This window comes from Eleutherodactylus coqui, chromosome 10, assembly GCF_035609145.1.
Source record: "Eleutherodactylus coqui strain aEleCoq1 chromosome 10, aEleCoq1.hap1, whole genome shotgun sequence".
Lineage (NCBI taxonomy): Eukaryota > Metazoa > Chordata > Amphibia > Anura > Eleutherodactylidae > Eleutherodactylus > Eleutherodactylus coqui.
Genome location: NC_089846.1, coordinates 133,581,509 through 133,607,118, shown reverse-complemented (window position 1 = coordinate 133,607,118; position 25,610 = coordinate 133,581,509). Strand labels below are relative to the sequence as shown.

The 25,610-nt window shown below is 43.9% G+C and overlaps 1 protein-coding gene across 1 annotated transcript in view; it reads right to left on the bottom strand.

Moving 5' to 3' along the window:
- Positions 1–2,379: 2,379 nt before the first annotated feature.
- NOX1 (NADPH oxidase 1) overlaps positions 2,380–25,610 on the bottom strand; it is a 35,321-nt gene continuing 12,090 nt past the window's right edge. Inside the window, exons 3-13 of the mRNA XM_066581871.1 lie at positions 24,575–24,685; positions 21,953–22,037; positions 19,873–20,015; positions 17,861–18,042; positions 16,134–16,308; positions 14,308–14,400; positions 10,551–10,786; positions 10,300–10,462; positions 8,284–8,430; positions 7,062–7,186; positions 2,380–3,574 (exon numbers count right to left, since the gene is read on the bottom strand). Coding sequence (XP_066437968.1) covers positions 3,448–3,574; positions 7,062–7,186; positions 8,284–8,430; positions 10,300–10,462; positions 10,551–10,786; positions 14,308–14,400; positions 16,134–16,308; positions 17,861–18,042; positions 19,873–20,015; positions 21,953–22,037; positions 24,575–24,685 — 1,587 coding nt within the window. The 3' untranslated portion in view covers positions 2,380–3,447. The remainder of the gene's footprint in view (positions 3,575–7,061; positions 7,187–8,283; positions 8,431–10,299; positions 10,463–10,550; positions 10,787–14,307; positions 14,401–16,133; positions 16,309–17,860; positions 18,043–19,872; positions 20,016–21,952; positions 22,038–24,574; positions 24,686–25,610) is intronic.

Below are 25,610 nucleotides of genomic sequence, written 5' to 3'. Positions count from 1 at the left end.
GAAAATATTTTTTTAGTGTAATGAAAAGTGATCCAATTTGCCAATAGTCTGTAGCAATCTGTCAGTGTTCAAGAACTCTGCTTGCTGTCATTCAGTAGGAGCATTCACTGTTTACTCCCAGTCCATGGTCAAGTCATAGACGCACAAGGGCACTTCTCATTGGGAAGCAGAGCTCTAGAGGCTTGGAAACCCGGAGGATCCACAGTGTGGACGATCACCGAGCCGACGGGAGGTTTCACCACAAGTTGGTAGATCTTCAAATGACTGGTAATGGCTGCATGAGGTTTACAGGTGATGCAATGAAAAATAGTAGAGAGCTAGATAAGGAAATATCCAGTGTAATGAAAAGGGACTCACCTGGTGGGAATGACTTGGCATTTCTCGATACGCCATTTGAAAAAATTACCTGTACTGAATTCTCAATATTGCGACTGAAGGAGATATTTTTGGTTTATCAACTGGACAGGCTAATGCCGAAAAGCTTGAATAAATTACTGAAACATGTTTGGTTTTTTTTCCTCCTGATTCTTCTCAGCTGTACTACCCTGTTTCCCTGAAAATAAGACATTCCCTAAAAATAAGACACAGCATGATTTTCCAGAATTTTTGAGGTTGCAAAATGATTGTTCAGGCTTTTTGAGGATGCTTGAAATATAAGCCCTACTAACAGTTAATTAAAAAAGGCTATACATGTAAAAAAGTTAAACCTTTTTGAACAAAAATTAATATAAGACCCTGTCTTATTTTCGGGTAAACACGGTAGTATTTATCTTTCATAGGTTTTAGGACTCTTATGCACGGCGTCAGTGTTTTTACATTCACCCCTTAGCACTGTAAAAGCGCATAAATGTGCACACAAAGCTAATGTCGGTGCGCCCGTTCATACGACCCTGACCCGACGTATATACGCCGAGCCCGCAATGCCGTTGGGCGGGGGAAGACTTTGCTAAACTGTCTCTCCCTTCCCTACCCCTCTCCAGCTCTCAGCAAGGGGAGGAGGCGGGACAGGGCAGGAGCTTGTGTGCTAAGTTCCCACCCCCTCTCTACCCCTCGTAGGCAACTAGCTCTGCCCCCTCCTATTGCAAACAGCTGGCAAGGTAGGGAGAGAAGGGAGAGGAAGTTTAGCAGTCATGCTGCTAAACTCCCTCCCACCTCCCTTCTCTGGCCGCTGTCATTGGCTCCCATAGGAGTCTATGATAGCGGCCGATGTACTCCAGCCAGAAAGATAGTTCCAGGACTATCTTTCCTGGCCAGCGTAAAAAAAACGCCTGGCGCTACATTATTTGCCGGCCGGGCACTTTTACAACGCAAGAATACGCTCATCTGATCTGATGCATTGGAATCCAAAGCATCAGATGGTAGGATATATCGTCCGGCCGTGAAAACGGCGGTGCAATATATGATCGAGTGACTAAAGCCTTTTTATGGTCATTTCATTTTCTTCTCAATTTTTTTTACCACTGCTACCGGTTAGATTTTATAGCAATGCATGTTTATTATCACTTTTACTATCTATAGCGGCATATTTTATGCATAAGTATATGCAAATATAGAACCCATGAGTAGAATGTTTGACTAAAATTTTTTTATATATATATATATACACACGTCTGTGTGTATGTATGTGTGTCTATATATATATATATATATACATATATATATATATATATATACATATATATATATATATGTGTGTGTGTTAGTCAGACATTCTAGCCATGGGTTCTACATTTGCATATATTTACATATATGCTTAAACCTGTAGATGCACCTTTTCAATACTTTTGTTATTGATTTTAATTTATATGTTTTATATACTTTTTTATGAGCTTATTTTCCTTTTAAATGCTGTGTGTAATCAAGTCCACTGCTACCAGCTCCTCTGCTACTACAACTATGACCACCTGCTAACGACTTGGCTTCCACTTAACTACAATTCCTGCTTCATCCTCTGTACTGCAACCGTGACCACCTGCTAACGACCCGGCTTCCTCCTAACTACTCTCCAGTCCAGCTTGGCTACTACACCTTGGCCCCAATCCAGCGCCGTTAAGGCCTTACACTGTGACACATTCTAGATACCCCTAATTAATAGTGGCCTACAGTTTCATTGACACCCTTGTTTGCAGCCCTGTTTGTAATGGCCTGAAAAAAGTCCATGCTTGGTATTGAAATGTGCATAGGTGAACCCAGAATACGAGGCGGGGGAATTTCATCAACCCTCCAATGTGCATTTTCTCTGCATTGTTTCATGTCTTTTTGACCTTGTACATCTCCTGGGACATTTTGCTGTTTTTGTTTCTCTATATTTTACAGGTAACGGTTTTACCAAATGAGACAATAAGCAAAATCAAGTTATTCAGTAAAACAAGATCCACATTTTCACAGTGTTTCATGGATTCTTTATTGAAAACCCCAAAATACTATAAAACCTGCTACTAAAATGCATACTTTTGAACCTGTGAAAGCGTACCTGAGATTTCATAAACTTTTCTAAACTCCACCAGTTTCTCCTTATCCTCTCATTTGCTGCTGTTTACGCCTTGTTTCATATCTGTAAGTTCTGATTTTCCGGTGGTCTTCCCCATTTTTCTGTGGTTCTGCTGTTTGCAATCCAGTTTTAGTGAGAGTGTGTGTAATAAAGCTTAGCATTCTGCCAGCAGTTCACTGTCCTGCACTTCCTTGCCTTTTCTTCCAATGCTGCATTGCGCTTTCTCTGATCCAGTCAGCAGGGAGGCAGTACCTGAATGTCCGCACTTCTGCTTTGCCAGGATAATTCAGGTATTCAGAGATATTCTGGCTAAATGGTTAGTAAACCTATTATAATGTATGTACGGACACACACAGACAGCAGGAGAGGCAGAGATTGTGGAGATCATTATTACTGTCTGCAGATCTGTAAGCCTGCAGCTTCTGAATGCACAGGAACTGCCTGTTAAGATAGGTCCTTCACCTGTTGCTAAGGAAATGTCCTTGTTACTGAAGAAGCTCCGTACCTAATGACAGAGAGTGGATTTGACAGAGAAGGGAGACCCCTAGTGGCTGTCAAACGTCATTTACAGGGGTGAAACAACAAAAGTTTTAATGTAAGATGGGAGCCTTAGATCTCTGCCCATGGTGAAAGGCTTTCTTCAAAGAGCATAGAAGACAAATATATCAGCAAACGTTTGTAGTCTTGTCTGGTTCCTGTCATTCTAGAAATGTTTTATATAGACTTTAATAAGAAATAACATTCATAAGTGCGAACTATCATCAGTGTCGCTGGTGGTGAAACAGGAAACCCGTCCCAACATAAATATGATAACGATCACGCTAATAAATACGATTATATGAACAGTCCTTCCCTGAGCTCTTTTACAGCTTGCAGATTGCACCATAATAGTCCGCAGTGTCGTCCGTGCTATGAGATCACCGCCGTGAATTATATCACTGTGCGTCATGCTGCACTCAGAAGTTCTCCTTATTGAAGTAGAACTGAACTTTCCGGGGGTCCAGGCTGGAGAACTGATTGCAGCATTGTTCCAGGTTCTTGGCAAGCGCTTCCGGACCACAAAGAAAAACCCCCACGGTAGACCTGGGAAAATACACAGAAATCACGGATCTTGAAACAAGTGAACAATCTTTAGATCTTACCGACACTGATAATACAAAGTGATCAGATCACTTCATTAAGGCTGGATTCAGACGACCGTATATCGGCTGGGTTTTCACGCCGAGCCGATATACGGTGTCCTCATCTGCAGGGGGGTAGGATGGAAAAAAAAGGAGCAGGAACTGAGCTCCCGCCCCCTCTCTGCCTACTCTCCACCCCCTCTCCGCCCCTCTACACTATTTGCAATAAACGGAGGTGGGGCTAAGTTCCGCGAATTAGCCCCGCCGCGTCCCGCCTCTCCCCATTGCAAATAGTGCAGAGGGGCGGAGAGGAGGCAGAGAGGGGGCAGGAGCTCAGTTCCTGCTTCTGGCTCTTCCAGGTTCCCCCTCCTGAAGAGAGAGACGACGTATATCGGCTGGGTGTGAAAACCGAGCCAATATACGGTCGTCTGAATCCAGCCTAAGTTTCAGGCAATTGTTAGGCTGGGCTCACCTGCACAGGCTGCGGGATGTACAGTACGCAACATGCAGCAGTACTCAATGACATTGTATACTGGCTGTGTCCCGCACCAAGATAGGGCATGCTGCGATTTTCTTGCATATGTATTGTGACTAGAGATGAGCGAACGTACTCGTTTCGAGTACTTACGCGCCCGAGTACCGCCATTTTCGAGTACTTCAGTACTCGGGTGAAAAGATTCGGGGGGCGCCGGGGGCGGGGAGAGGCGTGGCGGTGCGGGGGGTAGCAGCGGGGAACAGGGGGGAGCCCTCTCTCTCTCCCTCTCCCCCCCACTCCCCACTGCTACCCCCCGTGCCGCCACAGCGCCCCCCGAATTTTTTCGCCCGAATACGGAAGTACTCGGAAATCGCGGTATTCGGGCGAAAAAGGGGCGTGGCCGAGCACGTTCGCTCATCTCTAATTGTGACTGAACTCCTTAACAACACAGCCCTTGTTTTTATTTTCGTTTTATACTCCCCAGCTTAAAAAAAAATCCTGTCTTTTATTTCTCCATCGCCGCAGCCGTCTGAGGGCTTGTTATTTGTGGGCCGAGTTGCATTTTTCCATGGTTCCATATAATGTACTGAAAAACTTTGTAAGTGAAGTGAAATGGAAAAAACACAATTCCACCATTTTTGTGGGTCTTGTTTTTATGGCATACGCACTGCCACAAAAATGACACCACAAAAATGACACGATGACCGTATTCTATGGGTCAGTACGGTTACTGCAATACACAATTTATATAGTTTTTTTTCTGTACTACTCTTAAAAAAAATGAAATATCTTTGGAAAAAAAATACAATTCTTTTCTACCGCCATCTTCTGAAAGCCATAACGTTATTTTCCCGTTAATATAGTAGTCGGAGGGCTTGTTTTTTGCAGGACATCTTGTTGATTCTTTGGTATGATTTGGAGTACATATGACTTTTTTATTTCCTTTTCTTAATTTTTTTCTTGGAGATGGAGCGACCAAAAAAGTGCAATTCTGGCTTGCGTATTTGTGACATCGTGCGGAGTAAATAATGCATCACTTTGATAGATCAAACTCGTATGGATGCAGCAATATCAAATATGGTTGTTTTTTTTTTAAATATTTGTATTCAAAATATGAAGATTTTTATTCTCTTTTTGTTTTTCTTACAATTATAAGAAACTTGTGATCATTTGATTGCTCATGCACTGTAATCCAATACCATAGTATTGCATTATACCACGTTCTGACAGGCAATCAGTCATGGCAGCCCTGGGGGCCATCAGAAGCTCCAGGCTGCCATGGAAATCAAATGGCACCTTGCAATCTCATCACAAGGTGGTCGTCTTGGACCCCCAAACACCAATCGGGGCATTTAAATTCTGCCATCAGAATTGATAGCTACATTTAAAGGGTTAACACTGATTGCAGCTGTTGTGGACGGGTGTTAGCTGTCAAACATAGCCGTTTATGGAGCAAGATCAGTGCGGATTGTGATGTGGATGTGGATCATTTTCTACCAGGAGTGCTGTGTGTGGGGGGGGGGACCCAAGTTGTGTGCACAGCCCCAGGCCTATGGTCCCCTTAATTTGCCATTGATGTAAGCTATCAAAGGTAAGTAGTGGGACCTTTTGCCCTTACAAAATGTTTTACTGTAGAAAAAAAATAAAAATATAAATAAAGTGTATATGATGGTATCGTCAAAACGAAAACAAATCTAAATAGGAGTTTGGCATGTGATTTACCCAGCATGACAAACAAAGGGGAAAAAAATGACAATGTATCCCAAAAAGGTACCAAAGGAAAACTATGACTTGTTAAAAAGTCCCCATAAAGTTACATTGATGGTAAAAAAGAAAGGTTTTCGGAGTTCAGTGACTCAAACTAATGCTTTTTTTGTTGTAAAACATTAAAAACAACACGAATTTGTTATAATTGGAATTGTAACGACTTGTAGAATACATTTAGGGTGACATTTATACCACATGCTGAGCTCTGTAAAGGCAAACCCCCCCCAAAACAATGACTGAACTGCTTTTTATTATCATCACCCCCCCCCCCCCTTCGCAAATTAATAAAAATTATTCCATACAATGTTTCTACTCCAAAAGGAACCCATCAAAAAATACAACTCATCCTGCAAAGACAAAGCCTGATGTGGCCATATTGATAAAAAGCAGGGACGTAACTATAGGGGATGCAGGGGATGCGGTTGCACCCAGGCCCAGGAGCCTTAGGGGGCCCATAAAGCCTCTCTTCTCCATATAGGAAGCCCAGTACTACGAATAAAGCATTATAGTTGGGGCCCCATTCCAGGTTTTGCATTGGGGCCCGGGAGCTTCAAGTTACACCTCTGATAAAAAGATTGAAATGTTATACTGTAGCTCTGGAGAATGGAGAAACTTGTTGTGTCACAAAATAGTTACGTCCTTAAAGGTTCAGTCTCGAACGTTAACAAAATAGCCACTGTCTGCAGCCAGTGAGGAACTTGTCTTAAAGGGTAACTATGGTAGGAGGGCTTTCTACCTGAGAAGAAAGAGGGGCGGAGCCACAGGCAGGGGGTGGAACCCAACACCTCAGTGCTCATTCCTGGCAGGAACAAACAGTGAGGTGCTAGTTGAATTCATAGCCTTTCTTCTTGAGGGCTTATTCAGACGGCCGTATATCGGCTGGGTTTTCAAGATATACGGTGTCCCTCTCTGCAGTGGGGGAAAAGGAGGCTGGAAGAGCTGGGAGCAGTGCACTGAGCTCCCACCCCCCTCTTTGCCACTATTTGCAATGGGAGGGTCCCCGAACTTAGCTCCGCCCCCTCCGCAGAAGAAGGGTATGCGGGTGGTAGAAAAATTGGTTTGGAAAGGGTTAATTCATTACAATGAAGAATTGAAATTGTGGATGAACTTTTCGAAACTGAAGAAAAATCAGAACTTCACTTTAAGACCATATGTGAATAAATACATTATTTCATTAACTTTATCGATTTCACTTTGCTTGACAAACCTGGGGTGTGTCTCTGCCACCTTAGTAAACTCATTCTCCCAGACGGGTCGCCCATAAATCGTTTTTTGCTTCAATCCTGTAACTGCGTCAGTTGCTACATCAAAGTTAATAATTGCATGGCCAGCCTGTGGAGATAAGCATCATCTATATTACTCAGTAGCTCAGATACAAGGTGGTAAGCTTAATATACCATAGCAGTAAAATGCATAAGCATATATTCCACTAGTTCAAGCTCAACGAACCCTTACAAGGCCTACCTGCTACCAGAATTTCATATCTAGTGGGGTGATCCACCATGACCCAACACAAGGCTACTGGACATGCTGTGGATTCACTAGGTCACTAATGGATTTGGCTTAGTGTTAAACAAGGGGTCGGAGTCTAGGGGATTTTGAGTTTTTCATCTTTAACCATCACAAGGGGGGGTAGACTTCTCCACGGGGAATCCACAATTTTCTACCCCTGGAGTAGTCTTCATTAGCAGTGGCTGACCTGCCGGAGGACGATGAACTCCAATATGTGGTACAAAGGCAGCAGACAATAATCAAAGTCAGACCTGCAAATGCTCAGGTCAATGCCAAGAATACATAGAGCAGATAAACACCTTAGCTCTGTAAGAAACCTGTAGGACCTTATTGCTCAGGCACTGGGTAATGGAGGAAGGGTATACCATGACTAGTTGAATCATGGACAGATATCCAGCAGAAGATCCTAGAAGTGACCATCAGATGGCACGTCTGGTATCCCCCAGACTCAGTGGACTGTAACCCCATTGAACATGTTTGGGATATGCTAGAAAGGGCGTTAAGATCTGTTCCCACTTATCTGCAAAATATGCACCAATTGGTGCAGCTCATGCAACGGCCATGGGTCAGGTTGAGTATGGAGAATGTCCACCACCTTATGGAATCTGTTTCCTGAAGTCTGAAAGCCATGACTGCCCAAAAAGGAGGACTAACCTGTTATTGAGCCGGTGTTCCTAATGCAGTGGTCATTAAGTGCATTTAATTGTTTAATAATAGCCAAGTTTCATTAGGGCAACATTTTCAGTGCCTATGGTAATATACGTATGGCCTTCAGAAGGTTGTGCCTACTACGGTACCACTCAGTGATTTGGCATGACTTTTTCCCCCTATTCAGAAACACATTAGGATGCTTTCAAGTAAATATGCCCCAATTGACTCAGTTTGGTAATAGATATGAGATTTAACATGGTACATACTATATTGCTATCCCAGCTGGTCAGAAAGAGTCGATAATTAAGAAATCCATCTTTTTCCGAGCTGGCCATCTCCTGTTCCAGAGAACGCATCAGATCAGCAAACCAGGCAAAAGCTCCCGTTTCCCGACAGATCCAGTAGAAATAAATCTGAAAATGTAAAATTTAAGTTGTCACTCCCATAGTAGCAGTTTTATTAATTCCACATGTTTAAAACCCCCCTAGCGATATTACATTACAAGTGCTGCCTTCATCTCTACTGCATTTTTATTGCTATTGGTGCTATAAACTACATAGTTCGATATCACCTAAGTAATGAGGCTTTGGTTGTATCACTGCCCTGTGAACTTTGTATCTAGCAATATCACAAAAACTCTTAACTCTTCGGGTCTAGCTTGAGAATGCAGAAACCAGACTCCTCTGTCAGTCCAGTCACCACACTGAAGCCTCCACCCAGTGCCCATCACTAGTTGCCCATTAGGTCCCATCCGCGTATAGGATTTTGTTTTACTGCTCAGCTATGAAAGTAGGAAAATGTAACTCTGGCCAGATAGTTCAGTTTTATGAAGTGATGAAAGTGGACAGATCACACTGACTACAGAAGGATCCATTCGGTTCATTTTGGCTGTCTGAAACACTCATGAACTTAGGACTTCATATTCAGGCTTTGGGCCAGTTGTAACCGAAACTCAGAACACTGCGTTCTGGACCTGAGTCTGCATACATACCCTGAGTTCCATAACTCCGAATCCTAATTTGAATCCTTGTATCTTGTACCTTGAATTTTGCCATGTACTGTATCTTGAGGCCTGGAGTTTGGCCTGCATCGTGAAGCTTGCATCCATGTCCCTAACCCAGAAGCCCATGCCTAAATATGTACCATGCTGCAACTTTGCAACTTCAGCTAATGCTTTAAGCAATTGGTACGTACAGTAATGATAACATATTCTGCGTGCAATAGCGTTTATTTTTCCGACAATATAGTTGTGCAAGGGCTCATTTTTTGCGGAACGTCCTGTAGTTTCCGTTGGTACCATTTTGGAATACAGACAACTTTTTGATCACTTTGTATTGCATTTTTTCTTGGAAACCGGGTGATTAAAATGTGCATTTTATTTTTCTAACGACGATCACTCCTGCAGTATTATGTAATACCATAGCATTACATCAGATTGTGATCTGACAGGTAGTCTATCAAGCCACCCCACGGGGACAGCTTGATAGGCACTCTGCCATGACACCCACATGGCTCCCTACAATCTCATCATTTGGGGGATTTAAATGCCGCTGTCAGAATTGACAACAGCATTTAAAGGGTTATCAGCTCCAATGAGCCGCACGGCTTATCGGAGCTGTTGCTGCTGAGTGTCAGCTGTAAGAAACAGCTGACAGCCGTGATCTCCCTACATACATATCCTGTAGCTGCAGGACGTAAAAAAACTATGGGTTTACAAAAAAAATAAAAAATCACAGTGCGTCCTATCACAATGATATAGTGCCATCCCGCTTGTCTTCTGCATCCTCCGCTCGGAGCGCTTGGCTGTATAAAACCTGGGCGCCCTGAGCGGGGAACAGCTGGATACAGAAAACAAGCGGCCCCACTTGTCTTCTGCATCCTTCGCTCGGAGCGCTTGGCTGTATAACAGCTGGATGCCCTGAGCGGGGAACAGCTGGATACAGAAGACAAGTGGCCCCACTTGTCTTCTGCTTCCTCCGCTCGGAGTGCAAGGTGATCACTCAACGTTTGAGCGATCACCTTGCGCTGTAAATGGACACAACGATTATCACTCAAAAGTCACTCAAAACACATCTTTTGAGTGATAGTCGTTGTGTCTAAATGGGCCTTTAATTCATTTCGTTGACTTACCAAACCCAGAGGGTAACATCTCCACATTATTCATTGTTTGCCATCTTGCTTATATCTGAATACTAAACTCAACCACAATCCTATTTGGTAATACTTAAATATCTGAAAAATCCGTATATATGTAACGGAAGCCGAAAATAGAACAAAATTACCTTTTTTGTTCGCAAACGGTGATCTGCATTTTGAAACTTGTACCAGATGGATTTTAAGATCGAGGCAAACGGTGTAATACCGATCCCAGCACCGACCAGCATACTGATCTCATACTTAAAAACATCCTCACTGGCTGTTCCAAATGGCCCGTCGACCTCCATGCTGATTGGAAAAAGAATGCAAATCGTTGACTTCACATTGGAGGCGCCCAAAAGTAAAACAATAAACGGGCTTTATATACTAATCTTACCGCGGTAAGTTATCTGTCTTCTCTTGGAATAGACTAATGAGGCTCTCGGTCCAGTCACCTGCTGACCGAATGTGCACAGAAAATCTATCCTCTTCGGGGGCAGATGTGAGAGTGAAAGGGTGCCACTCCAAGCGAGAGACCGCAGGACAGTTGATGAAGATATATTGACCAACTTCCATCTTGAATCCTTTTTTTTGCATTTGAATTTCGAGAACCCTCGATGGATGGCTGACAGTCTAGAAGTAACAGTCATAGAAATGGTTACTTAAATTGGTTGTCTGGTTGTAAACTATAATAGATGGCCCATCCTTACAATAGGTCATCAGTAGTAGATCCGCTGGGCTCTGTCGCTTGGGACCCCTGCCGATCAGTTGTTCGTGGGGCTGCTGCACTTGAACATTTTAAAAAATCATCAAAAATTCTTTAAAAGTACGTTTACCATAAAAACTGGATTTATAAATTCACTGAAGGTTTCAGGACTTTATTCCAGAGCACAATGTTGTGTAAATCTTGTTTAGTAGAATTACAGAGGCTTTTCCCTATGATGCTGTCATGGGCTAACAATAACAGGAGGCTTGGGAAAAAACAAAATGCCAATAGTCTGGCATTATCAGCACAGTAAATGGAAAGATTCCAAATCAAGTCTCAGCAAATACACTGAATGTTAATGCCACATGTGGAAAGCAAACTCTTTTCAAAAACTGTTTTTGGCAATAACTCTTGCGGAAACTTTTTAGCAGTAAAGGCCCATTTAGACACAACGATTATCGCTCAATAGATATCTTTTGAGCGACTTTTGAGCAATAATCGTTGTGTCATTTAAGCACAAGGTGATCGCTCAAACGTTGAGCGATCACCTTGCGCTCCCAGCGGAGGATGCAGAAGACAAGCGGTGTGTCCCCGCTTGTCTTGTCCATCCAGATGTTTTCTGCACGGAGATCCCGGCTGTTATACAGTAGAGCGCTCCGAGTGGGATATGGAGAACAGGGCTGGACCGCTCTGTTCTTCATACCCCAGCTGTCATCAGGGAGCAGGATACAGCTGAAACAATAGTATCAGCTGCATCCTGCTGTGAATCCCTGATAAGACTCATGGTCAACTTTCAGCACGCTGAAAGACCAGCGATCAGCGATGGTTTAACGAAAACTGCACGATGTCAGTGCAGATAGACACAAAGATTATCGCTCAAAAGACGGCATTGAGCAATTTTTAAGCAATAATCGTTGTGTCTAAATGGGCCTTAAGGGCGCCCACCCACTGGCGTTTGCGTTTTCGCCGCGTTTACCGCGATTTTTCCGCGTGTTTTTCGCGGCGTTTTCGCGGCTTTTCCAGTAATTTCCATTGACTTTCATGGGTGCATTAGGAGAAAAATAAGGACACATATGCAACTGACAGTTCCTATGTTAAAAACGCAAACGCAACGCAAAAAAAACGCCAGTGGACAGGAACACATGTTATCTCTATGCCTGTGCAGGAAAAACGCAAAACACAGGTAAAAAAACGCCAGTGGGTGGGCGCCCTAAGTCTCAAGTGATGCATGTATTGAGAAATGCCAACCCTTTATCGAACACTTACAATATACCTGTAAAGGGCTGGATTTGCATTGTTTTGGGATATTTTAAATCCCTGCATAGCTATAAAGTTGAGTGATAAAATTCCATTTGCCTGTAGACACCACTAGGGGGCCTCACTGCATACTGTTTATACATTGAATTAAAGGAGTAAATGTACTTTCATGCCATAGGGACATGTCAAACATTTTGATAGGTGGGGGCTTTGGGGGTGAGAACCTCACCGATTGCTAGAACGAAGCCACAAAAGCGATGATCGCTCTCTCTGCTATTTAGCTAAAGAGAAGCTCAAAAGAAAGTACAAGCACCCATTTTCGGAGGAGTACTTCTGCGCTATTCTAGTTATGGGTAGGAGTCTTAGCATCCAGATCCTCACAGTCTAAACATTTGACATATATCACCTATATTGTTTGGACTAATTACAGTCAGATAGGGACCCGCTCCAGTTTCCTGTTCTGTTTTTAGTTTCTGATTGAAGATTTTTTCCCCCTATTTTCCATATTTTAGTATATGACTGTGAGGGCTGCTGTCTTGCCCAAGCTGCAGTTAACAGAATTCAATGATCTGCTTTAGGCCCCCCATCCATGGGCGAGGCGGAATATCGCTAGCAGGGGAGCAGGGAGAAGAACTGACAGGTCTCCGCGGTGAGCCTATCTGATAGATCGCCGCGGCAAATCGCAGCATGCCATGATTTGATCCCGTGAGCGGAGAATCGCTATGATTCTCCACTCATGGACGTCAGGCTGCACTTTCTATAGTTAAATCTATAGAAAGCATTCACTGCGTTACCCGCAGCTGGGTTATTGTCGTGGATTATGCAGTGACACGTCGCCCGTGGACAGGAGGCCTTACAGCAGCCTCATGGCCATAGACACAATAGACAAGAGGGGACCCATTGACTTCTGTAGGAAACTATTCTAGGCATGCTTTGTGACTTGTACAGAGGTCGTTATGAATCACACATCTTAACTGGCCCATTTTGGACTTTGCTAAAGTCAGATAATTAAGTCTATGCCTGCTGTGAGCAGATGTAGATTTGCACTAAAATTTGCACTATTTTATGACTTTAGTACTTGGGATACATTCACACAGGCGATTAAATCATGCTAGTTTTTTGCATTGCACACAAAAATAGGACCTGTTTTTTTTATAACGGGTCTGTTCACATGGGTGATTTTTCTCTTGCTGTAATGTTGCAAGACAGAAAAGTTGCAACATGTTCTATTGTTGTGTGAGTCTCGTATGAGAACAGAACATGCAGATACGGGGGCTGCTGCACGTCCCACAACACATGGACGGAGTGTCTGTGTCCTCTGCAATGCGAGCCGCACCCCGAGAACGTCAGGCATATCTTGCGCTCGCCCATGTGAACGCACCCTCATACATATGTTGAGAAGGTGGCGACCGCACATGATAGGCCCCATACAGTTATCTTCACACTTTTCGAAACTGGTAAGTGCTAAGAAAAAGTCACAAAGGTTTGTTCAAATATGGCAGGCGACATTATTTGTGCTGGGGGTTCAGCCCCAAATAGGCACAAAGCTGTTAAAGGGGTTGAACCACAATTATGGTACAAGTTATCCTCTTTCCACAGGATATGGGATAACGTTCTGATCAGTGAGGAGACCCCTGCCCATCCCGAGAATGGGACTCCTGTGTCCCACTCTGCCTGTCACTGCGGGGGTCTCTCCTGTCCCCGCAGTGCCGTCACTGTGAATGGAGCAGCGGAAGATCATGCACGGTCGGTGCTTCATTCATTTCAATAGGGCTGTAGTCCAGTTGACTAGTGCTCCATTCAGTGTCCTCCTCACCGAGCGAGTTACAGTAATGACAGTGCTGTGAGGAGGACAGAGTCACAGGACCACCATTCTTGAGATCAGTGAGGGTCTCAGCGGTGAGGCCCCCACCTATCCACAAGTTATCACTTATCATGTCGCTAGGGATAACTTGTAATTTTGGTATAACCCCTTTAATTGTCCCCTATATACATTCAGGGAATTTGGAGCTCTGGATCAGAAAAGTAGAGCTCAGACCAGCAGAAAGATAAATCAGAACATTAAGCATACTAATATGTCCAACCCATTAAAGACATGGTATTAAAGCGATGAACATAAACTTCAAGCATACGGGTACAAAAGACGTGTTAAGAGGTTACAAGCCATGTGCGCCAATCCAGTTACACCCACCTTGATAACAACGACTCTCTGCTGGGAGCGAATAAACCGCATAAGCCTTTCCAGTAAGTATATTATAATGGGAGCTATAATCCACTTCCATGTCTAGAGTAGAAAGACAAAAAAAGGATAAAAAACGTGAGTTTTGCGCTAAATCTTACATATTTTGTGATTTCTGATTTTAGTCTTAAGGGTCCTTTAGAACGGGACGATCCCTAGCTTGAATAAGCAAACGAGCGAATGACGTCATTGATGGCTCGTTCACTTGTGCGGCTTGTTTAGACAGGCAGACACATCGTTGGCTCATTCGAATGAGAAATCATTTAGAGTCGTTCAGTATTTCACATTCCCCGTATAAGTAAATGAGAATGACTGAAGAGCGCTATTTAAAGTGAACGATTAGTGAACGAGCCAACGAGAACCACAAACAAAAAGTGAGCCATTATTATCCGTTGTTCGATCGTTTGCTGCGTGACCCCTGTAATGGCCCCAGTAGTAATAGTATCCCGCATAGTGTCTCCAGTACTAATACTGATCCCCAGTAGTAATAGTGACCCCTGTAATGGCCCCAGTAGTAATAGTGACCCCTGTAGTGGCCCCAGTAGTAAGAGTATCCCGCATAGTGTCTCCAGTACTAATACTGATCCCCAGTAGTAATAGTGACCCCTGTAATGGCCCCAGTAGTAATAGTATCCTGCATAGTGTCTCCAGTACTAATACTGATCCTCAGAAGTAATAGTGACCCCTGTAGTGGCCCCAGTAGTAATAGTATCCCGCATAGTGTCTCCAGTACTAATACTGATCCCCAGTAGTAATAGTGACCCCTGTAGTGGCCCCAGTAGTAATAGTGACCCCTGTAATGGCCCCAGTAGTAATAGTATCCCGCATAGTGTCTCCAGTACTAATACTGATCCTCAGTAGTAATAGAAACCGCCTCAGTGGCTCCAGTAGTAATAATGAACCCCATAGTTGCCCCATGAGTAATAGTGCCCAACATTAGTGTTCTTAGAAGTAATAGTAACTCCCAAAGTGGCCCTAGTAGAAATTGTGTCCCCCTTGGTAGCGCTAGCAGTAGTAATAGTGGTACCCATGGTATCTCCAGTAGTAAATATCAGTGGCCCCCATTGTGGTCCCAGTAGCAAGAGAGTGCCGCATACTGGACCTCCAGTTGGGCACCAACCTGACATCAAGCATTATCTCACTCGGTCCGTCCGGAGGTGGCCGCTGTGCTTTAATCAGAGTATGACCCCTATCCTCTCTGCCCGGTGTCTGCACTGCGTACAGGATGGCATCTGTCTACAGGAGCACAGACACTGGTGGGAGAGGTCAGGGGTGACAGACTAAATACAGCAGTGGTGACCGGGGTGGAGCTACAGACCATGTCAGTTAAATGCTTGCTGGGTTGCTGCCCAGCTGGCAATTATTTTTTACCAGCTATTAAAGATTAAACACTGGCCGGGCCAATGGCTTAATGGCCGGGTGGAAATTTGTTATCCCTCTGAGGTCCTGCAGACTGCTACTTGAGGCTGCAGACTCAGGCTGCCTCGTGGTGGGGCACCCCTGCACATATCTGTGGTGTCAGTAATGTCATCCCTGCTGCAGTAAGGGGAGAACAAAGGTACCTGGCATAGGAAGAACATAAGCAGTGGGGAATCAGGTGAAAATAAAAGAATAAGCCTGCTTGTTTTTTCAGTCTAGTGACCAGATTACCAAGAATGAATGAACCTGGAGAACAACTTAACATTATTTGTAGACTTTTGGCATAAAATGATTAAGGAGATAACCATCTAGAATGGAAAAAATAGGTCAGAATTGTGAAATCCATCCCTATGACTTACCATTGGATCATTGCCTTGGAAGCTGGGCATGTAACATTTGTCGTCATCATCATCATCATCATCATCATCACCATGATCATCTGTATGTCTTTCCCTCCAATGAGTGAATTTATCTTTGCAAGCTTTATAATCGTTACTGCTAAGGCTATCGGAGGTCTGACCTCTGACGAGGCGACTGCAAATGTTAGAGAAAAAAGGATGTAGCAAATAAAAAAACAAGGTAATAAAGTAGCGTTCTTATTAGTCTGACTGTTTGTAAACTGTGTGTCCGTCCTACAAACTCCAAGGTACTCCTAATAAACAATGCATTAGTCATAGAAGCACTACATTCTCCTTTAGAATAGATATTACAATGTAATCTGCACAGTCTTCCCTGCTTGTGAGAAGAGATGCTGGGCCGGCGCTATTGCAGTAACGCTGACTAACTTTCTTCTCCTTTGTTCAGCATCTCAAGCAGAAAGAAGACACAGCAACTTCAGAAGCAGCCGCTCAGCACACCAGAGACCCCCACACACTGGCACAACTATAAAGGATGCAGGGGATACGATTGCACCCGGGCCCAGGAGCCTTAGAGGGCCCATAAGGCCTCTCTTCTCCATACAGGGAGCCCAATACTATGAATAAAGCATTATAGTTGGGGGCCCTGTTACAGGTTTTGTATTGGGGCCCAGGAGCGTTAGGTTACGCCTCTGCTCTCACATACTCAGCAGAGCAGAGAGTAACAAGACCGAGCATGTGTGACCACCCTGGAACAATTACTGAAGTGGGCACAGAACAGAGACAGCAGGTGGCGCTATTCTAACATTAGTCCTGGAATGTCTGGGGAAGGAAACTATTTTGTATTAAGTTTAGATACAAAAATGTTTATAATTACGGGCTGCATAACTTGTTGACAATAAACAATATTCTTAGTGGGATAACATCTTTAAAATTATACAATTCTGCGCACAGAAATGCGCGCCTATTTTAACCATAGATTCCCTATGGTGTGTTCACATGTCTGTGTTTTACAGGCATGCAAACGCACGTACTTGCAAAACATAGGTCATGCATGCACCATAGGTCTGTAGTGCACGTCAATATTCTCCAGCGGGGAGTCCCCTTGTCACTGAACACTGTGATAGCACTGTCACAGTGTTCAGTGACAAGGGGAATTCCCGCGGGAAGTAAAGAATCCCCTCCATCATAATGGATGTACCATGTAGCACAGCTGTGTGGCACATTGCGCCACCAGAAACACTGGTGCTATAATTTCCTAATAATTACTAGTCATTTCTTACACTGCTGAGATAAAATGAAAGCTGCACTTTGATTGGTTGCTATTTCTTACACTGCAGAGGTAAAATGAAAGCTGTGCTGTGATTGGTTGCTATTTCTTTCTTTTCTCACACAAATATCACTGAGGATGACTGCGGGTAAGGTTGATGTGCCAAATGCGCAGCGCCTCATAATCTAATTTTTGACAAACTAATGATTTGGGACCCCTGCAAAATGGTGCAGTAACATCAGTTATTATGTAGAAGAAGGAGATAACTTTTTCAGCCCAATTTCCAATAACCAATCTCTGCGCTTTTAGCGCTGTGTGACACACGGGTATATCACCTATATATTAACTGATATATATCACGGGTATATCACCTATATATTAACTGATATATATCACGGGTATATCAGCTAGTGTACTTATATATTGTGAGATGTCGGATAATTACTGAATGCCTACTCACCCAGCTCCATGAATCAGTAGGCCAGCGAAGAAGATAACAAACAGGTGGTGAGTGTACCAGAAAACCTCAAAGTAGTTCCTGCGGACCATCTCCATGGAGGACGTGATCATTAATATCAGCGCCAGTGTTATCACAACACCGGTTATACCAGCAATGGTGGTGAAGCAAAACAAAGACGGCGTCTGTGGGGAAAGGAGACAGAAGAGGTATATACTGTGACTACTTGGAAAATACTTAAAGACGGAATCGTCTTTTGCTGTCACCTGTACGGTAATAATGAGCAGCGGCATAAATGTTACGGATTTTCTGTGCAGAATTTCCAAATCTTCTGCTTTTACAGTTCAAGCTCTATGGGTAGAATTTACACAACGGAGTCCGGAGAGATTAATGGAAATATAGGAGATCATGTCTTCAATTCACGCCATGCGGTAAACTTGTGTTATATTTCAGAATCTGCAGAGCTTCACCCAGAGGCGTAACTTGAAGCTCCTGGGCCCCAATGCAAAACCTGTAACAGGACCCCAACTATAATGCTTTATTCATAGTCCTGGGCTCCCTATATGGAGAAGAGAGGCCTTATGGGCCCCCTAAGGCTCCTGGGCCCGGGTGCATCCGCATCCCCTGCACCCTCTATAGTTACGCCCCTGGCTTCATGAATATACAGTAGGTGTTGCCAATCCCCCCCCTCTCCTTGGTCTCATTCACATGGAATGGAAAAGGTCTGCGGTGTAATTGACATGAAGGAATTTGCACGTCGCAAGACGCACAATATGAACCCCTTTCTTTTGAATCAGCAAAGTTTTCCCAAACAGCACCGCGATGCTATTCAAGAAACAGATCGCAGCATGTTCTATTTTGCTGCACGCTCTCGCAGCGCAGCCCCACTGAAAGCAATGGTAGAAACTCCACGACCCTCTGCTGCGGCTGTGACATCCACACCGGAGGATCCCTTCATCCCCGAAGTGATGCAAGGCTTTTTTCCTATGAAAGCACCTCACATTCCTGGGGAATTCACAGGGGATTCTCGCCCCTATATCGCACTCCCCAATATAGGGGCGAGAAGTTAGCCTTAGTGAAGTATAGCCTTAGGCCGCTCTCACACATGCCTTCACAAAACGCCACATCCGAAATCATAGCGTTTTACCGCAATTTAGCTCAGCATTTTCTAACGCATGTTAAAGCGTTAGAAACATTCCTATTCCTGCAGGAAGCAGACAGCTCCATTCTCTCTGCAGTGGCCAGATTTGGTATTGCAAGGAAAGTTGCCATTGATTGCAATGCCTGCAATACCAACCTTGGCCGCAGCTGTGAGAACAGAGCTGTCTGCTTCCTGCTGAAATTAGCTCAGTGCATGAGCACAAAGTCCCAGCTGATCAGCAAGGGTCCCAGGCAGCGGACCCCTGCTGATCTACTATTAATGACCTATCCTAAGAATAGGCCATCAATAGTTTACGACTGACCAACCCCTTTAATCTAAATGACTATATGTATATGGCTATCTATCTGCGTTTATACATATGTAAATGTATGTAGTAACAAATATAGTACTGGTGATGACTAAAATGCGCATCCTAAACCCCGGAGCCCAACAATGATGGCCTTGTAATACTAGAAATGAAAAGAACAAATGCAATATCAGGGCAAAGACGGTTCGGTCTGTAGTTAGACAACTACTATTTGTTTATGATCCTAGTTTCATATAAAATTGGAATGTTGCATGCTGCAGATTCCGGGATGCAGCAGACGGAGTTACAAAACTGAAAACTGCCAGATACAATTCTCCCTTTTTTCTATCAGTGTAACCATGACATGTAAATATACCGACAATAGTTGTATAAATGAATAAAAGTTCTCATGACCGCAGACTAAACAGTCTTGGCGACAACTGGGGTAAAGAGTGAAACCATCCGGTATATCTCTGGGGTCCACAGAAATGTAGAGCTCAGAGACAAAACGCCGGCCAGGAAGGAGCTGTAAAGTAAAGAAACTGTAAGTATATTATAATATATTACCATATTCATGGATCTTATTGGGTTGATCCAATCTCCATTCTCGTTACCAATGCTGGATAACATTCCTTTAAGGGTCTGATTGGAGTCTTGTCTACTATCATAATATCTTTCAATGTTGAACAAGTGCGCAATTGTGTGGATTGCTGAAAGATACATAATAGAATGCGTGACATTAAATATGACCAGTTTACAAGTGCAGGAAATAAATATAGTAAACATGTTTGTGGGAAAGTTTAAGGAGTTTTCCTAGAAGCCCTCAAGCTGCCTCCACATGGCACAACTGTTGGCTATCACCGGACTATTGCTCCTATAATGCAATGAAGCAAAGGTATTGATTTCAATGGTTTTATTCAGATGGCAAAATCTTTGTACGAGAAAAGCTAGGAGCTGCCCTATCTTTGCCCGTGTTACATAGAAAGCTGCAATAGAAGTCTATGGTAGCTTAAAAAAAGGGAGGGGGAGGGAGTTAGCCTGCCTACAACGGAGGGAAAAAACGACAGCTGGCCCTAATTTGGCATTTAATTGCCATTCTATTCCACGGGAATGGTGGAACATGCGAGAGTGTGAACTGGCGCTTCGGTCGCAAAGATTACAGTACCGTTGACTGGCACATGCCCATTAGCCTGTTTCTTGTCAACTCCTAACCGAGTTCATACACAAATATGATATGTTAAAAAATGAACCCAAATCCCGTTGCACGATGCTCCCCTTCCGCTCCTCTGCCGCTGTCACGTCTCCTGCCTGCAAACATTGCAGCGGTCACATAAGTTGTTTACTCATTTGACCGCTGCAGCCAATAGGAGGCCATACAGGGACATCATCACGGACATCCCATAAACCCGCCCATGTGACATGTTTACGGATCTCACCGGGCCTTCTGCGCTGTTTGTTTCATTTGAAAAAAGGAAATGAAACGGAAAGGAATTAAATGGAAATAAACAGAAATATTTCCAGTTTGGGAAGAAATGCATTGAAATCAACGGGGAACAAAACGGAAACATTTAATGGCATTTGATTTCCATTTCTCTGCTTGAAAAACGGAACAGAAAATAGGCAATCTTTAGCACCTGTGCGAACAAGCCCTCAGACTATCCACTTGTTAGTCCATTTTCATCCTTTATACCATCAGCCAGACACCTTGTGAGGGCTGCTGCACTACTTGGGTAATTTTCCCCTACTTGCCATTCCATAACTTTGGAGGACAAAATGGATGTGAGGTAATTAATATCCTGGACTAGTTTTAGGGTGCTTTCACATCTGCGCCAGGGGTTCTGTTTTCCTGCTCTGTTCTGGAAGCAAAAAAGGGAAACCTCTTGGCCGAACAGATCTGTCTTATGATGAAAGCGAACATAGATTCATAGAATGGTAGAGTTGGAAGGGACCTCCAGGGTCATCGGGTCCGACCCCCTGCTCAGTGTAGGATCACTAAATCATCCCAGACAGATATTTGCCCAGCCTTTGTTTGAACACTTCCATTGAAGGAGAACTCACCACCTCCCGTGGTAACCTGTTCCACTCATTGATCACTCTCACTGTCTGATATCTAATCTGTGTCTCCTCCCTTTCAGTTTCATCCCATTGCTTCTAGTCTTTCCTTGTGCAGATGAGAATAGGGCTGATCCCTCTGCACTGTGACGGCCCTTCAGATATTTGTAGACAGCTATTAAGTCTTCTCTCAGCCTTCTCTTCTGCAAGCTAAACATTCCCAGATCCCTTAACCGTTCCTCATGGGACATGATTTGCAGACCGCTCACCATCTTGGTAACTCTTCTCTGAACTTGCTCCAGTTTTTCTTTGTCTTTTTTATAGTGGGGTGCCCAGAACTGGACCCAGCTCCGAGTGGACCCTATTGACTATAATGGATTCCGTCCAATTTTTTTCAGCTCCTCGTCATTTTACTTGAAGACAAAGTGCTGCATACAGCGGTGTTTTGTGCTGAATCAGCCACGGAGCCACAGATGTGAAGCCACTCTTACGAATACTCTTAAGGCGTGTCTCAGTAGGCTTGAATTAAATTGTACATTTTTTTTAGGCAAATATATAATAAAAGCAGAAACAGATCAAAAGACTAATATGTTACCTGTTAGAAAGGCAATTGTATAACCCAGGATCTTGTGGAAGGTCAGATTGTTATCGAGTTGTTTCCTCACTGACCGTCGACAACACTGGAAGAGAACGTATTGTATGGTTACATTTGTGAAGCATTATCTATGTAAGCTGCATATTACCTGCTTAATCAGAATTGGAATTTTGGACCTAAAATGACATATTATTAAGGGCTCACACCCACTGGCGTTTTTTTCTCCACTGTGCTGCGAGAGTAAAGGAAAACTCTTGCAGCGCAGTGCGAGAAAAAAAAACGGCATCACGCGGGGATAACGCCAGTCTTTTCAATGGGGGCAATGGCAGCAGTGCTAGCCCCATTGAAAAGAAATGGAGAATGCCATGCTATCCCATTGCTTTCAATGGGATCGGCACTGCTGCCAATCCCATTGAAAGCACTGCTTTCTGGCAAGCCCCGCAGTATGATTATCGGGGAAGGGCTTGAAATATAAGCCATTCCCCGATAATCATCAATAAGTGGTAAAAAAAATAAACAAAAAATTACTTACCTCTCCGCCGCTTACACGTGTCCTCCGGTAAGATAGTGCTATTCATGAATGACTAGCTAAGGGCTATCTGTCATTGGCTGAGTGCTCAGCCAATAGCTAAGCACTAGCTGCTATTGGCTGAGCCATCAGCTAATCAGCACAGCCCTTTCAGGAGGCGGGGATTTTTAAATCCCCGCCTGCTGAGAGAGCTTAACAGCAGTGCAGGGGAGCCAGCCGGAGGACACGTCTGAGCGGTGGAGAGGTGAGTAATTTAAAAAAAAATTTTTTTTACCACTTATTGATGATTATCGGGGAAGGGCTTATATTTCAAGCCCTTCCCCGATAATCATACTGCAGGGCTTGCCAGAAAGCAGTGCTTTCAATGTGATCGGCAGCAGTGCTGATCCCATTGAAAGCAATGGGATAGTATGCCGCGGACTTCTGCCACAGCTGTGACAGCTGTGGCAGAAGTCCGCGGCATTCTCCCTATGTTTTCAATGGGGCCCCATAGAAAGCACTAGCGATATGCTGGTTCTAATTCGGCGTCTTTCTTGCTCTGCGAGGCGAGAGTTTTCCCGTGCTCTCGCAGCGCAAGAAAGAAATATCGCCAGTGGGTGGGAGCCCTAAGAGTGGGACCTTCACCTTGAGCTGTCCACTAATGTGACTTTTGTGGGCAGTTACTGATGAGTTCATGGGGACTCACCAACTGTCTCCTTTTATATCTTTCATTGAATGATCAAGCAACTTCAAGCCTTATTCGATTAGATTTATGTGTTTTGTACTGTTTTTTTCTTTTTTTGCATCAGAGAATCCCATAAAAAATCACACAAAACAAAAACATGTTCTTTTACCAAGATTAGTTGTAACAGTTTGTACTTCAATGAGCGCATAACATGTCCATTTGGCCGTGTCTGCTGCATGTCGAGAGGGGAATCAGTAGAAATGATCTGTCGACAATAGAGATGAGCGAGCACGCTCGTTTAAGGCTAATGCTCCTCCCCCCTGCCACCTGCCGTCCCCCGCATGGTGCTCGATCGAGCATCAGTCTTAAACGAGCGTGCTCGCTCATCTGTAGTCGACAACTATATAATGCCTACATCCAGTTTTGCCACTGGACTTCAGCGAAAACCAAAAGGAAAGCAATATAAGAGATAAGGACACAATTCTAGACCGCAAGCATAGGACATTCGATAAAGGTTCTACCGCTATTAACTGAACAAGCGTCTATCTTGCCTGATTCTTCCAACATGCATGCTTTAATTGCCTGGTCTTGCATCGGTCACATTGCCTGAGAACAGCTTACGGCCCTTTTACATGTGACGATTCTGGTTTGAAGGCGCACACAAGCGAGTGACATCCATGCTAATTTGTTTGCGCTCGTGCAGAATGTTAAGACAGGCAGATCTTTGCTGCTAATTGTCCAATTCTCATTCAGTGCTTCACATTCCTCCGTGAAACACCGAGCGAGGAGTGGTTCAACATAATGAGAAGTGAGCGAGCCGGCTATCATTTTTATGCAGGCCAAAACTGAGCGACAAACGAAAAGTGAATGAAAAGTGCACAATGGCTTGTGTTTAGATGTCGCAGAGTTGTGTTCATGTGCAACAATTGTTACATGTAAATTGGCCTTAAGTCCCATTTGAGTGAATGGGATTCAGCTGCCATGTCAAGCACGGCCACTATGCAATTTACGGCGCTGTGCCTGCTAAATACTGAAACTCACCTGAGTGCCACAGCCAATTTAAACAGCTGATAAGTGTAGGTCAATACTGATGGACCCCACTGCTCTCATATTGACGACCTAGTATCTTAGTCTCAGAAGAACCCTTTAAGAAAACGCCTGTCTCATGGCTACTGTATCAACAGCATAGTAGATACCAGGGAAAATGTTTAAATTGTATTAAACTGTAAAAAATGTTCATTGATTGGTTTAAGGAAATCCTTCAACTCCAATGCAGAGCGGAATTATTACCCAACATAAGGGATTGTCCGAGACACAGGACAGTACATGACATCCCTGGATGGTCCCTCTTACTTCTATTGTAGGTGTAAATGCTACTGTGATTTGATAACTATCTAAGAAAATAAGTAAAGCTAATGGTTGCACTTACTGAACAGGTTCCACGTAAAAAGGAGAGTAGGTTACGGCAGACCGGTAACAGAATGAGCAAACAATTGAAGTTCAGACACGCTGCAGTTCCTCTAGCCCATGCAAGAGCCGGCTGAAAGAAAACAGAAGCAAAGAGACTCAGGATGAGCCAATACCTTCAGTTTGGGCAAATTATCAAAAGGAGAGTTTCAGAAAACAATGGGGGAATTTATTAAGACTGGTGTGTTATTTGCCAGTTTTGGGGCTTAGGCAGATGGGCGTGTTTTAGTCCCGCTGTGCGGCCGTCAAAATCATGGCTGCATGATGGGATGAAACAAGACCATTGTTTTCAATGGTTTCATTTCCACTATCGGGATTCTCATGCATTAATGGTACACATGACGGACGGATTCCCGGATGGAATCAAGTGTGAAAACGCCCCCCATCCTACCCGATAAGGATAGCAACCACTGCAATAACTGCGCTGCCCCCAACAGACGAGTAGGCAGTGCCATGAGACCCTTGCCAGGCCAGTGAGTTGTGGTACATGAAAAAACTAAAAGCACATTCCTACAGCAAGTGAGCAACACAACTCTGGTGGGTGAAAAGATGAAAAAGTCTTAAGTCTAGACCTGTGGGAGCAAGGCCTTAGGCAGCTCTTTGGGGAACTCTAGCAAACCCTATTTCATGAATCAGTTCTTCAGACTTTGGTTCATACACCAGTCCCACCACTATATGCTCCATCTCTTCCTCTACCGGCATCAGGTCTTCAGTAGTGGTCCTTCACCACCTTCATCTTGGAGGCATGTTTTTTGGGTGGCTCTTGCCCCTTGTCAATACAGTGCAGGTTACTGTTTGGCTTTTTTTAAGGGAGTCTTACAGGCAATGCTCCCTGGGAGAAGGTATGCAAATTAGCTCTCCTTCATTAAGGCAAAAAGTGGTCTTTCTAGTGCCACTTACTGGAGGTAGCTCCCCTATAATGGGGTAGCATTGAGTCACTAGTTTATAGAGTAAATACAGCACAGCCATTATGTACATTTAGACTTGACATTTTCTTA